The sequence below is a fragment of the Danio aesculapii genome, chromosome 23 (assembly GCF_903798145.1).
Source record: "Danio aesculapii chromosome 23, fDanAes4.1, whole genome shotgun sequence".
Classification (NCBI taxonomy): domain Eukaryota; kingdom Metazoa; phylum Chordata; class Actinopteri; order Cypriniformes; family Danionidae; genus Danio; species Danio aesculapii.
Window position 1 is genome coordinate 47,484,030 of NC_079457.1, and position 15,459 is coordinate 47,499,488.

The 15,459-nt window shown below is 38.5% G+C and overlaps 1 protein-coding gene across 1 annotated transcript in view; it reads left to right on the forward strand.

Annotated features, from left to right (window-relative positions):
* Positions 1 to 15,459, forward strand: part of prdm5 (PR domain containing 5) — a 140,979-nt gene that overhangs the window by 1,170 nt on the left and 124,350 nt on the right. Inside the window, exons 2-6 of the mRNA XM_056449460.1 lie at positions 1,762 to 1,845; positions 5,513 to 5,635; positions 12,326 to 12,500; positions 14,713 to 14,890; positions 15,305 to 15,400. Coding sequence (XP_056305435.1) covers positions 1,762 to 1,845; positions 5,513 to 5,635; positions 12,326 to 12,500; positions 14,713 to 14,890; positions 15,305 to 15,400 — 656 coding nt within the window. The remainder of the gene's footprint in view (positions 1 to 1,761; positions 1,846 to 5,512; positions 5,636 to 12,325; positions 12,501 to 14,712; positions 14,891 to 15,304; positions 15,401 to 15,459) is intronic.

Sequence of the window (15,459 nt, forward strand, 5' to 3'; positions counted from 1 at the left end):
ACAATAAACTTCCTGTGAATATTTAATGTATTTTTTTTTTCATACGGTTTCTTTTACATCATCGATGTTGTAATGTTATTAAAATATAATCAGTTACATAGACTTCAGCTTTTATTTAGTTGTTCAAGCGTAACACGAGATGAAAAGCCGTTTACATGCCTGCGCCCTCAGACTCAGCAGGCGAGCGCTGAAACTCCATTAAAAATACTAGGGTAAAATACATATTCATATTTTAAAGACATGGTGCGGAAAAATGTAATTTAATGCAGTGCATCTTGTCCAGTCCGAGACCCACCTAATAGCGGATATCAATCAGGCAGTGACAATTACTGATTTGTAAAAAATCCAATCTTAAACGCGCCGATTTTGTTACGGCTAACAGTTCACCAGAAGCGCTTGACCCAGGATACTGAAAATTAAAAGTCCTCAGCATATCCCCTAAACTCTATGTGTAAGAATTTTATTTAAATATGGCTAAAACTTTGAAAATTTTAAGTATTTTTCAGCAAGAGGAAGTGACATCGTTGTCTGTTTTTTTACACAGTTGTGGGAGATAATTCCACGAAATCTAACAGCCAACCATGGTATGGTAACAGAATTGACACAAGAAGATTTTTAAACAATTTAATGGTGTAGAATTAGAAAAATTACAATTTAGAGCTGTTATAAATACACAATCAGCGCCAAAAGAGTTGATTTTGATAACACAATGATGGAGAAAAATATTCATTCATTCATTTTCCTTCAGCTTAGTGCCTTATTTATCAGAGGTCGCCAGAAGGCTAACAAGGCGGAATAGCGCTATTTACTGATGTTTTGTTGTTATAAATATAAATCTACATTATCGATGCTGTAAAAGGACCCTTATGAAACTGAAAATAGTCAAATCAAGCTTTCACCAGAAGATTTCAGTTGCTGAACAACACTTCTGTGCATTTAGCCCATTTATAACAACACAATCTACATCAGCTTTGCGCGACTGAAATAGTTAACACAGAACATTAGCTGTCTAACAGAAATACTTCATCCATGGTGTCGTCCTTCCTCCAGCCTGCAAAACTAACTCCAATATTGATTCAGGAGTTGAAATGGTTTTGATTCAGCATTTGTTTTTAGCGCTGTCACTCTCTCATGAACACATGAACGTGACGCGCATACACGTGCAAACGGCGGATCTGCGTGAACAGGAATGCGCAGATGTACATTTGTTGACAGACCTGACAAATTTTAATTGGATAAACTTTTTTTGTCTCATGCCTTACCCAGAATATAAAGAGTTTCTGAAGACAATCACCTACTGCACCTTTAATCATGCCTGTCACTATTATGAATGTCTGTTAGTTATTTAATGGTTCATTTCGCACACATCACTTCCAATGTAAGCCAAATACATCATTTAAAGCAGGGGTCACCAAACTTGTTCCTGGAGGGCCGGTGTCCTGCAGATTTTAGCTCCAACTCTAATCAAACACACCTGAACAAGCTAATCAAGGTCTTACCAGGAATCTTTGAAACAGCAGGCAGGTGTGTTGAGGCAAGTTAGAGCTAAACCCTGCAGGGACACCGGCCCTCCTGGACTGAGATTGGTGACCCCTGATTTAAAGATGGAGTATTTTTCACCCACACACGCAAGCAAACAATCAAACACACACAAGGACACAAACGCACAGATGGGTTTTTGTGTCTTCAGAGCCACACAAGCAAACAAACATGCACACACACAGAGACCCACACACACTTACTTTCTCTCTGTCTCCACAGGGTGAGAAGTTTGGTCCGTTCGCCGGTGAGAAGCGGATGCTGGGTGATTTGGATGAAAGCATGGACCCGCGGCTGATGTGGGAGGTGGGTGACCATAGACTCAACAATCCTGCCAGCGCTCTACCCAGGATGGTTTGCAGTGTGTGTCGGCACAACGCTTTTGTTTCTGTCTCAGTTCAAAGGCAGCTCATAACTCAAATATTTTACAGCGCTAGATGCTAGTGTTTACCTCGACTGATGTATGATTTTACAACATTTAGGCTTTCCTGAAGACACTGTGAAGGGTTGCTCATACCAAACAAACAAACAATCATTGGTTTTTAAAGAAACCAGATCTTAAAGGTCCCATGATGTGCTTTTAAAATGTGCATTATTTTTTATTCGATGTTTGCCGATGTCAGCTGAAACTTGATGAGAAGGCGGGACATATAATAGCCCCTCCCCTTAATAAGAAAACAGCCAATAGCGTTTTGTTTTTATCACAGCTCTGCCAGTGAGAGTGGTTGAGCTCAAGCGCATCTAATGAAAAGCAAATGAGAAGAAGGAGGCAGGGCCTGTCGGATACAAGAGAGCATTTGATTGGTCAGAAGATTTGAAGAGAAACTGAAATGGGAGGAAATGCCAAAAAAATCATCGATCCATTTAGACGGAAGCAACTGCATGATTTGGACGTTTATATCTTCTAAACGAGAATTTTGTCAGTGTTTTGGAGACTAGCAAACTGATACTAACACCTAAAAAATATAGTTTAATTTCACGAGGACTTGATTGTCTCATTCAGTGGACTTTATTTCTGCCGTTTGTTTAGTTGAGCGGAAAAACATCTCTAACAGGGCTTTTGTTGGTCTGCATGCGTTTATATCTCTGACTGAGATCACTGAGGTCTGAGTGAGTTTAGAGTGTCTCAGAGAAGTCATTCAGACAGACGCTTCACTGCTCATCTCCAGGCGACGCTTAATTAATCCAGATGAAGCGGCGTGAACTCAACTCTTTCCAGACAGGAGAACACAAAAACACCACACATCCCCCATCTGATGTCCCATCATCACATACTGTACATGCTCCTGAAAGATTCCGGCTTATTTTCAGCTGCATTAAAACTTTTAATTACAACGCAGATCAGTTCGGGTTCAGCCACATTAGAGCAGTGATTTATTGATCTGCCTACCCTGATGACACTATTCTGCCCAAAGTATAGTGAGCTTTACTCTGAAATTACACTCTTGTGCGTATAATTATTATGATGTATGCAGTTTTTCGCCGTGCCGCTCTTTCATCCTGGTCGTGGCATGCGATGAAGCCAATTTCAGGGAATTTACCTTTCAAGATTAGTCAGAATATGTCTCCATTTGTAAGTTAAGAGTGAGAAATGTCTCAGAAGTAATAATTTGCATCTAAAAACCAGAACAAAAAGGTTTTGGCAGATTTGGGAAAAGAGTGTTCCAGTGGGAAGTGATCAATGCTGTACATTTAACACTATTTAAAGAAAAAACCTGCTTTTATTTCAGAGATATAAATATTTCAGAGATAGTTTATTAAAAAATAGAGGAAAAATATTATAGGAAACAATTGCTTTGTTACATCACTTGGGAGATAATTGAAAAATAATGATATACTGTGGGGAAATAAGTATTGGACACGTCACAATGTTTCTCAGAAGACATATTTCTAAAGGTGCTGCTGACTTGAAATTTTCACCAGATGTTGGTAACAACCAAAGAAATCCATATATGCAAAGAAAACAAAGCTAATTAGTTTACAAATTAAGTTCTGTGTGATATACTGAAATGATGCAGGGAAAAAGTATTGAACACATGAAGAAAGAGAGGTGTAGAAAGTAGGCATGGGATGATTACCGTTTTCAAGGCGGTTTGGAAAAGTAAAGGTTTTAATACCGCCAAAATGTTCTACTCTACCGTTCCTACAGTATATGTAAGGTTTATTTTTACGTTTTGTTTTAAGTTCTTTGGGACAACAGTATCTCCAGCAAAAGATATCCAAATATGCCATTTTTTAATAGTAATGAAATCCGTGTTTTTGAAACTAATGAAGAGAGCAGAAGTCATGTTTACTTTTCCAAAATATTTTAAAAGTTTCTCAAAATAAAATAAATTTTGGTAAAAGGGGGAAAAAGTTTGTATTTTTTATCTAGACATTTAAAAAGAATTTATTTTATAGCAGTAATCACAATACTGTAACTTTAAAATACCGTATTTATATCCAAGGTTATCATACCATTATAATCCTATACCGGCCCATGCCTTGTAGAAAGGCAGTGAAAGCCCAGACAGCAGCTGAAATCTCTCAATAGTTCTTCAGCAACCCTCTGCCCTTCATGTAAATGAATATCAGCTGCTTCAGTCCAACTTCTACATTAGCAGGAGGATGAAGATGTAACCAGGGTGGACATTTCAGCAAGACAATGATCCAAAACACAGCCGAGGAGACTCTCAGATGCTTTCAGAGAAAGAAAATCAAACTGTAGAATGGCCCAGCCAATCACCTGACTTGATACCAATAGAAAATATAAATAAAGCTTGGATTTGATAGACGAGACACACAGAACCATCAAGATTTTTATAAGCAACCCTCTGCCCTTCATGTAAATGAATATCAGCTGCTTCAGTCCAACATCTACATTAGCAGGAGGATGAAGATGAAACCAGGGTGGACATTTCAGCAAGACAATGATCCAAAACACAGCCAATGAGACTCTCAGATGCTTTCAGAGAAAGAAAATCAAGCTGTAGAATGGCCCAGCCAATCCCCTGACTTGATACCAATAGAAAATACAAATAAAGCTTGGATTTGATAGACGAGACACACAGAACCATCAAGATTTTTATAATCTGTTAAAGTCTGTGAAAAACTGGGCAATGTGAAGCACCTGAGCAATGCAAGTGTGAGGCGTCTTTAAGCTGCCATCACCCAAAAAGCCTTAACTTAGTCAAAAAGTCAAAACTTTTCCTTTTTCCCCTTAGCATTTAAATAGCTTTCGTCATGAGCCATGGCTGCTTTTAAAATGGCATAAATTATTTCAAAGTGCACTACAAAGGGAACACAACTGTCAATATGAGGATCGCTAAAACTGAACTGTAAAAATACATTGAGAGCAAGTTACACATAAGAGAGATGACTTTGTGTGTTTTTTTATATAATCCTAGAATGTTCTAAATGAATGGAGCATAGGGGGGATAACTGGGAATAGAACACAACCAGGAACTATGCTTCTAACTACAGCTCTAGAGGTGTAGTTGCAAACGTACAAGTTTGCGAATATTTTTTTGGGAAACACCAAATCAACGAACTATGCTTGTACCGACAAAACTTGTGACCTTAGTTAGCTACCTATTGTTTTCGGAAACGCACCCCAGTATGGTACTAAAATATTGGGCATCCTTTTATAAATATAACTGGATGACTGACCAACCCTAAAGTTTTATCAAATGTGTCACTTATGTATTGTGTATATGGGTCAAAGATGAAATTTAGGAATATGAAATGCATGGATCTGTGGGAATACCAGTGGACACGCAGTTCACTTGGCATTATAACAGAGCAAAAATCTGCTATTAAAGTAGAGGCTCTGAAGCCATAATTTTAGGTTCTGCTTGAACGCTGTGATCTCTGGGATTCGTGAAAGTATCTTGAATGGTGTTTACATTATAAAAAATGAAAAATATTACACTTTTAATCACTGTTTAGAGGTTGTTTGAGAAGCCACTTTACCGGAGTCTGTGCTCTTCTTCAGGTTCGAGGGAATAAAGGCGATGTGCTGTATATCTTGGATGCTAGTAACCCTCGTCATGCTAACTGGCTTCGCTTCGTCCATCAGGCCCCTTCACAGGAGCAGAAGAACCTGGCCGCAATTCAGGTAACAAAAAGACAGTATGTAACAGCCAGTGGTCGAACTTGGTATTGCACTTCAAAATCAACATACTTTTTCACTCCACCCCTCCTCTGAAGACTCCTCTGAAAATTGACAACAACAGGAGCGAACATCCCTGTCTATTGAGCCTACACCGTATGCTAGCTACAAGCGACTACACACATTTTGTCGTTTTTTTTATTTATTTATTTTTTGGCCAAACCATCACCTGAAATTACCATTTAAGAAAGGGTTTCAATTTCTTACAGTTGAACAACTGCAAACCTCTATGGAAAGGATCACCTCAGGTACTGGTTGTGCTTTATTTAGTCTTAAAGAGCCCATATTATAGATGAAATAGGGTCATATTTAGGTTGTAAGGGTCTCCAACAACAGTCTAATATGCATGCAAGGTCAAACAACACTATTATGGTCTTATAATCTGCATTTATTTTTACCTAATTATCCCAACGACTCTCATATGAATCGTTCAGCGATTCATTTGTTCCCAACCCCCTCCTCAGCGCGAAGCTAATCTGTGCTAATTGGACCGATGACAGCCTGCTGCGATTGGTCGACGACACTGATAGGCTTCAGCGCGAGACAGAGTGAAATGCCCAGCAGATAATCAACAATATAAAAGTAGTCACAGTGCATACACGCTTCATAGTGGATTTTGGCTGCCAGTGGGTGAATGTAAATACAGACGATGGACTAGAAAATACCGACGACTAACTATTTTATCGAGCAAAAAGTCCAAGAACTGGCGAGGAGATCTCCTAGCCCATCACAGTCTACCTGCTCTTTTCGCACACACACACACAGGGCTGGCGCGTCGCGTCGGCGACACCTCCCTCACCACCCGCGTCCTCAGTTATATCCGCGAATAATAACCAGGTTTCAAATCTCCCGGGTTTGCGTGCGCAACTACTTGTGTTTCGTAGCCGCGTCATCATGAAACACCTAATGACTCGTTATCAAGACGACCCGTTTGAAGCACTATGAGTCGACTCCTTTATAGATGAATCAATAGTTTTAAACACTGTACACTTACAGATTTAAGCCTTAGCTGGTCATTTCACTTCACTTAGAGCTGTGTTACACACTACATGGAAGGGCATTTTCAAAAACCCATAATATGGGCTCTTTAAATACAAAACAATGTGAGTTTGGATGCCATTTTACTTGACGTTTATTGCTATACTGAAAATAGCAGCAGATACCTCAGATTTTGAACCAGGGGCGTTGCTAGACATAAAGCTCTACTGGGGCACGTACCCCCCCCCCCACCATAAAAAATAATAATTATATATAATAAATATATTATATTTATTATAAATAAAATTATTCTTATTATTATACAATTATTCTTCTAAATAATCTTAAATGTAACTGGAAAACAATGTTAAGACAACTGGAGTGATGCTAAGATCATTTATGAAATTACTTTTGCATAAATATTAATTTAATTTGAATGAAATTCTATAGACAATTCAATAAAATACAAAACAAAAAGATGTGTTCTAGGCATATCTGTTGTAGACTTGACACATGGCAGAGGATTAGGTTTATTAAGTCTTACCTGCCTGACTCCTCATCCCTCCTTTTTGCTTCATACAAAAAAATCTATCAGGAGGCATGCTTAGTAAGATCACCGTCATATTGTTTAAACTTTAGTTTTGTCGATTTGCAAAACAAAAAAGGCTGTTATGCTGGTTTTACAACGCATGAGCGGCGCGTGACAAGCAGGTAGCCTGCTTTTTTGGCGCGCATGTTAACTACTGGGACTCGCACCGGCAGAAGAGCAGCGCGTGCTAGAAGCGCGCGGGTTCTCTGCGCACACGCGGAGATGCGTCAGTTTGCTTTTTGATTACATTGCTTTCACCAGCGTTGGTTCGGTTGCACATAGAGAATAACGTCTTTATTTCGGAATTACCACTCTTAATAAATACACTTGCATATAAAGTAAATCATATCTCAATGCATTTACTGGGGCATTGGAGATTTTTACTGGGGCACGTGCCCCAGTGAATCGGGTCTAGCGACGCCCCTGTTTTGAACTGTGACTCGAATCAAACTATAGCCTATGTTTATTTTATCAATGCAAACCAACAAATATCAGGCCCTCAGCATTCACTGTTATGAGGTTAAAGAGGTTTAAAATGTATTCATTTGATTATAAGCCTTACAATTTTGCTGGAGTGCAATGAGTGCACTATTCTGTGCATCTGAATGGTTGTATTTCAATGTTTCCGTCTTGTGCAGACAGTCAAATTGCTTGTTGCTGGAATCTTGTGCATGGTGGGACATGGTCTTACAATGTAAGCTGCTCACCTAATGTTTACGTTTGCAATATTTATACTTTTTGCTAATTAAAATCCACCTCATGTGGATTTTTATAACTGTGAATCTGCGTCTCATTTTGGAGGCTGTCGCTGTTCCCCGGAGGTTGCGTTTTTAGCCACGGCCGCTTTCATGACTGACATGAGATAACCTCAGATGAGTGTGTTTTCCACCAAGGCAACCCAGAGTGCTGAAATATAATTAGCTAAACTGGCAATGGAGGGCGGTGTGGTGGCTCAGTGGTTAGCACTGTCACCTCACAGCAAGAAGGTTGCTGGTTCGAGCCCTGGGTGGGTCAGTTCCTTCAATGCCTTTGCATAAGGAGCACGCTTCTGATTCCTTCTAGTGTTGTTTATGTAGGGCACTCGCTATATTTTGGAGCAGAGCCACAGAGTATGACAGCAGCTCTGAAACCGATGCAGACAGAAGGTATATCATGGACTGGTTATTTGTTATGTCTTGTTGAGTTGAAGAGCGTTTGAAAAACACCAAAGAGAGCAGAGATATGAGGATTGTAATGAGCCTTAGATGAATAACACACACACACACACACACACACACACACGTACATACAGATATGAGGGCATATACACATGTGGGCACAAATGTTTAAATGAGTTTCATATATGGCTCTTCAGCAGCAAGTTAGCAACCAAATATTGCTGTTATTACAGTCTGTGTTAATGCAGCTTTAACACCTCCGGAATTATGGGAGTAATGCTGCAGTTGTGGAATGACTGATCTCATATCAGTACAGAAAGATGCAAACCTTTTGTGATAAAACATGCAGGAGCACGCCGGAAGGTTCACTGTAGAATTGATTGCAACAACAAATGGAATAGAAGTATGTGTTTGATTCATGAAGTTAAACGTGTTGATTTTATTTTCCTCAGAGATAATAATTGTGAACACCATCTTTTGTATTAGGCTGTCATTTATTTTATTTTATTTTATTTTATTTTATTATTATATATTTTTTTATGTATTTATAATTTTTTTTTTATTTAATTTAATTTAATTTTTTTATTATTTTATTTTATTTTATTTTTAATTTAATTTAATTTAATTTAATTTAATTTAATTTAATTTAATTTAATTTAATTTAATTTAATTTAATTTAATTTAATTTAATTTAGTTTAATTTTATTTTATTTTATTTTATTTTATTTTTTATTTAATTTTTTTTATTTTATTTTATTTTTTTAATATTTTTTATATTTTTAATTTAATTTAATTAAATTTTTTATTTAATTTTATTTTTTATTTTTTTATTTTATATTATTTTATTTTATATTTTTTTATTTTATTTTATTTTATTTTATTTTTATTTTTTATTTTTTTATTTTTTTATTTAATTTAATTTTTATTTTATTTTATTTTATTTTATTTTATTTATATTTTATATATTTTTTTTTTTATTTTATTTTTTATTTTATTTTATTTTATTTTATTTTATTTTATTTATTTTATTTTATTTATTTTATATTTATATTTTATATTTTATATTTTATTTTATTTTATTTATTTTTTATTTTATTTTATTTTATTTTATTTTATTTTATTTTATTTTATTTTATTTTATTTTATTTTATTTTATTTTATTTAAAATTTAATTTAATTTAATTTCGTTTTATTTTATTCAGCGGGTAAAAAAATGTTTTAATTGCGCCACCATTTTTCTCGGAAAACATTTTTCTAAAGGTGCTGTTGACTTGAAATTTTCTCCAGATGCAAATAACAAGCAAAGTAATCCTCACATGTAAAGAAAACAAAAGTACAGTTATTAGTAGGGCCAGAAAAAATCTGTGGACATTTTTTAGCCATTTCTGCTGAGAATTTTGCAGATTAATGCTGAATGATTTTAGGAATATCATAACTTAAAACCTAATATATTAAATAAAATTAATCTTTTTTAAAACTTTTATTGAATGTTTACAGGCGTCATGGTGGTGCAGTGGGTAGCACAATTGCGCGACCTGGGTGCTTTGAATCATTTTAGGCACGTGATCTGGTGTTTCGGGTCATACTTTGATGCAGTGTTTTGAAACACTTGTGCTTCGGGATCCCGACACCGTGTCGAAAATGCGTTTCGCGTCAGCCATCCCTACCATTCACCTGTACTTTAGGCAAAGCAAGGCAAGGCAGGTTTATTTATATAGCACATTTAATACACAGTGGCAATTCAAAGTGCTTTACATAAACAGGAACAAAAGAAACAAGTATAAGAGAAATAAAAACAAATAATAAAAATGGTAAAAAAATCTAATAAAATAAATAAGCATGAAATGTGTTATAAAAGAATGAAAAAGAAGAGAAAGACATAATAGTGTGATCTGTCGGACGTAGCACAGTGCTCATTCAGTAAAGGCACAGCTAAACAGATGTGTGTTCAGTCTTGATTTGAATGTGCCTAATGTTGGAGCACATCTGATCTAGTTTATTTGATCCTAAAGATCTGAGATCTTGGTTTGTATTCAGTGAGCTTTTCTGTAATGTATTGAGCTCCTAGGCCATTTAGTGATTTATAGACCAGTAATAATACTTTAAAATCTATTCTGAATGTAACTGGGAGCCAGTGTAAAGACCTGAGGACAGGTGTGATGTGCTCTGATTTCCTGGTTCTGGTCAGAATTCTGGCCGCAGCGTTCTGGATGAGCTGTAACTGTCTGACTGTCTTTTTGGGAAGGCCAGTGAGGAGTCCGTTACAGTAATCCACCCTGCTGCTGATAAAAGCATGAACAAGTTTCTCTAATTCTTCACTGGAAACAAAGCATCTGATTCTTGCTTTGACTACGCTTTTGGATTTTCTGCATGCTCCTGTTTGTCCCTGTTTTGACCATTGCCTGCCTGACGATTCTGTTTAATAAAGCTGCACGTGGATCCTCACCTCCGTTGCCCCTGACCCATTAGAAGTGTTTGATATATTATTTATTATATAAGTTATTACAGAAGTTTACCATTAAAAACACAAATGTAAATCAGTTAAAGGGGCCTATTATGCCCCTTTTCACAAGATGTAAAGTAAGTCTCTGATGTCCCTAGAGTGTGTAGTGTGTAGTGAAGTTTCAGCTCAAAACACCATACAAATAATGTCTTATAACTCTCTGAAAGTGCCATTTTGGTGACTGTCGCTTTAAATTCAAATGTGCTTTTTTTCAAAAGAGGGCGGGGCTACAAATGCCTGTGTGTCAGCATAGTGGCAGATTCAAAAACAAGACTAAGGTCCCATGATAAATTGATTTTATTTAATTTAATAAACTGCCATCCTTGATTTATATTAGATTAATGCTTGTCATTCTTTAACGCGTCTTTAATCATTTAAATAAAATTGTACATTTTATATTATGATCATGTTTTAAGGATAGATGCATGCAGAGATATTCATGAAGGCATCCCCCTGTGTCTGTGAGCTGATATTTCTTCCAGTTCTGCTTCATACGCTGTGAATTTAAAACGATCTGACGGTCATTACCGCAAAATCAAGAGCACAGCGTCTGTGTTTCATCACTCTCCGCGTCTCCCTGCGGATGAATCTCAGACTGTGATTTGAACATAATGTACAGCAACTTCTGCGTGACCTTTGAGGAAGTGGAGGTCTGATAAGGCCATTAAACAGGGGTTGGAGTGTTTGCCCTTTGACCTCAATCAGGAAGCTGAGTTGATCTTGTGTGAATGTGTGATTGCAGCTCCCAGCGGCTCTCGGTTCTGCTGTCTGTTCAGTGTCAAACACACCTCGACCATTACACATCTGATTCGGTTTATTCCCATTGTAACACGTTAGCGGTCAAAGACGGCACAGTATGATGTCCACTTTTACAGAAAAATGATCTTTATTACAGAAATAAATAATGTTTTCTCTTTATCAAAATTGTATTTAATATTTTATTTCCAAATTATTCATTGGGGTGTACTAATGTAAGAAGGTTGCTGGTTCGAGTCTCGGCTGGGTCAGTTGGCATTTCTGTGTGGAGCTTGCATGTTCTCCCTGTGTTGGTGTGGGCTTCCTCTGGGTGCTCCGGTTTCAACCAGTCTCAACACATGTGCTGTAGGGGAATTGATGAACTAAATGTATGGTAATGAGTGTGTATGGGTGTTTCTCAGTACTTGGTTGCGGCTGGAACATGTGCTGGAGTAGTTGGCGGTTCATTGCACTGTGGCATCCCTGATGAACAATGGGACTAAGCCTAAGAAAAATAAATTAATAATTGAAAAATATTAATAATAATAATAATAATAATATTAATAATAATAATAAAAACAAGCAGCATAACAAGCTCTTTTTAACTTAAAAATATCTGTATATTGTATTTTCTAATATGCTTAATGCATCTTAATGTGTGTGTGTGTTCACAGGATGGAGAGAATATCTTCTATCTGGCGGTTGATGACATCGAGACGGACACAGAGCTGCTGATTGGTTACCTGGACAGTGATATGGAGGAGGAAGAGGAAGATCTGGAGGAAGAGCAGGACATCAAAGATGAAGACGAGAATAGTAAAGACAGCAAACACCTCAGCGCAGACACAGGTGTGTGTGTGTGTGTGTGGTCATTCATGTAGGCTTTAAACATAGGCAGATCGCTGTGTTGTTCAGACTACCTGACTTGATTTTGTTTCTTGAAATCGCAGTGGTGTTAACACTAATCAACACCACGTGAATGATTCACAAGAGGGCGTGAGACACTACAAACAACGCTCCAAACCTCAGCCAATAAATGTTGAGGACGGAAAGAACTAAATGCTATTGGCTGCTTGTGTGATGATGACATCACTGACGCACAGCTTTTGAAAATTCTCTCAAAGCTTTCAAGCATTTGAAAGCATCGCCAATCAGCTGACTTGTCAGCGGACTAATCACTCGTATATCTGCACAGTTCAGCTGATAGATGTGGCTTTCGCCTTCGTGTAATCGCAAGTTAAAGCCAGTGCATCGTTGACTATTCTGGCCAATCACAGGCTTTGAGTTCCTGAACACAACGACTAGTCAGCCCATAAAGCCTGGTTTATACTTCTGCGTCGAGTGATCGGCGTGACCGACAACGCATGCTTTGCATGTTGCTGTGCATTTATACTTCTGCGCACTGTTTGTGTTGCTCTGCAATAACACTTCTGAAACACTAGCTGGCAGTGAGGTGTATATGTTCCTTTGTGTCGAGTTTCTTCGCTGGTGTTTTGTTTTTTCTGAACATTTACCTTGGTTCAAACTTGCTCATTTTGAGGTGGGAACCGGCAGACGTGCTACAACTTTAATCATGAGGTAAATACAAAACAACAGGCTCCATTCGGAGCTCCTTCACAGGACTCCACACTTGTAAACACTCGCTCCACAGCCATCTTTGTTTTGAAGAATCCCCACTTCCACCCCTACTCCTCCTCCTTTCCTAGATAGGTGACACAGTGGCCCAGTGGTTAGCAATGTTGCCACATCAAGAACGTCACTGGTTCTAGTTCTTACCAAGCCAGTCGACAATTCTGTATGAAGTTCACATGTTCTCCGCCTGCTCGTGTGGGTTTCCACCGAGTCCCCCAGTTTCCTTCCACTATCCAAAAACATGCAACTTAAGTTAATTGGCTAATCCATATCAGCACAATAGGCATGCACCTAGTAAGTAAATATCTCTTCATAGCAATCCCTATTTGTTCATTAGCTACAACTGGAGGGGAGTTCTCGAGATCTACCTGAGCTCAAACTCCCCTCTCGCTCTGCAGCCCCAGGCTTGTGGATCTTCTGAGCTCAGGGCTCTCTTCTGGCACAGCATGCCAAACACGCTTTATAATCAATCATCAGCTAAGTGTGAACACTTAAAGGTTCGTTTCAAATAATTAGCTTCATAAATGGCAGAAAAATGCTACGATGTACCATTTTTAACCTTGACTGGACCAAAGGAACTGTATTACGGATGTGAAAGCACCATAAGGTCTCATTCGCACCAAATGCGTTTAACTCAAGACCCAATGGCTTGGAATGTTTTTTCAAGAGTTCACACTTAGCTGATGATTGGTAATAAGCTAGTTTGGCATTCTGTCCTGGGAGAGAGCTCTAAGCTCATGGGATCCGGAGTTTGAGCTCAGGGAGATCTCAAGAACTCTCCCCCTGCTGCTTAAGGATTGCTATGAGGTTGTGTTGCTGGTGGAATTTGACTGTTGTACTGATTTGGTTTAGTCAGTTTACTTATGTCTCATGTTTTGGACTGTGGGAGGAAACCGAAGGACCCGGGGAAAACCCACGCAAGCACGGAGAGAACATGGACTCCACACAGAAATACCAACTGGCCGGGTAGAGTCCCGAACCGGAGGTATTCTTGCTGTGAGGCAACAGCGCTAGCCACTGGGCCGCCGTGCTGCCCTATAGAGGAAAAAAAGGAGGAGAGGGGGTGGAAGGGGGGTTCTTCAAGATGAAGATGGCGAAGGTAAGATGCTTTGGTTATTAATACCAAGTTAGGAATCGTCTGATTGGTGGATCGTACATGAGCTTGACCTGGGGCCAGCCGTGTCAATCATAAGCACGTGATCCTCTCGAGATTAGTTTATAAATAAACTTCACTAAAACAATCATGAAGGTATCTGGACACATTCTCTGAGCTCCTGGAAACAGAAACTTGCAAAGGTTGTCCCGTCTCTGAGCTCTTCTGATTGGTGCACTGCTGTGGAACTGACAGTGATGAGCGCCGCTGCCTGTGGAAGTTTATTATTTGTCAAAACTCATATAGTTCACTGTGTGTGTGTGTGTGTGTGTGTAGAGCTGATGATCAAGAAGGAGGATTACCCATGCCTGCTCTGCGAGAGCAGCTTCCCCAGTGAAGACGTGTTAGCAGAGCATCTCCAGAGCCTCCACAACAGAGGAAGTGCTGAAGACAAAGAGTTTAAGTGTCGCTCCTGTGGAAAAGAGTTTCCTGTCAGACAAGCCCTGCAGCGGCAGTCAGTACCACACACACACACACACACATATGCAAACACATACACACACAAACATACATATATACTTACATAAATACACTACATACACACACATACACATAAATAAACACACACACATGCAGACACAGACAGTGTCATGTGCAGTAATGCTCACACACTCACAGTACACGCACATGCACACACACTCAAACACACAAATTTGACTCTCAATTTTACTCGCACAAATCCGCAGTTCACACACACAAAAACAATCACACAAACACACACACACAAACACACATACACACTAATAAACACACATACACACAATTTTATTCTCATACACGCAACCACTTTCGCACACAAACAGTAATGCTGATGTCCTGTGTGTGTGTGTGTGTGTGTGTGTGTGTGTGTGTGTGTGTGTGTGTGTAGTCTCCTTCACTGTACAGAGAGCTCTTCTTCATCAGGAGACCCTTCTAAAGCTTATCAGTGTGTCCTGTGTCACGGCTCCTTCTGCTCACAGTCCAGGTACTGCACTCCTGTGTGTCATATGGATGTGTGTCTCATTAGAAGAGCAAGACAGCATT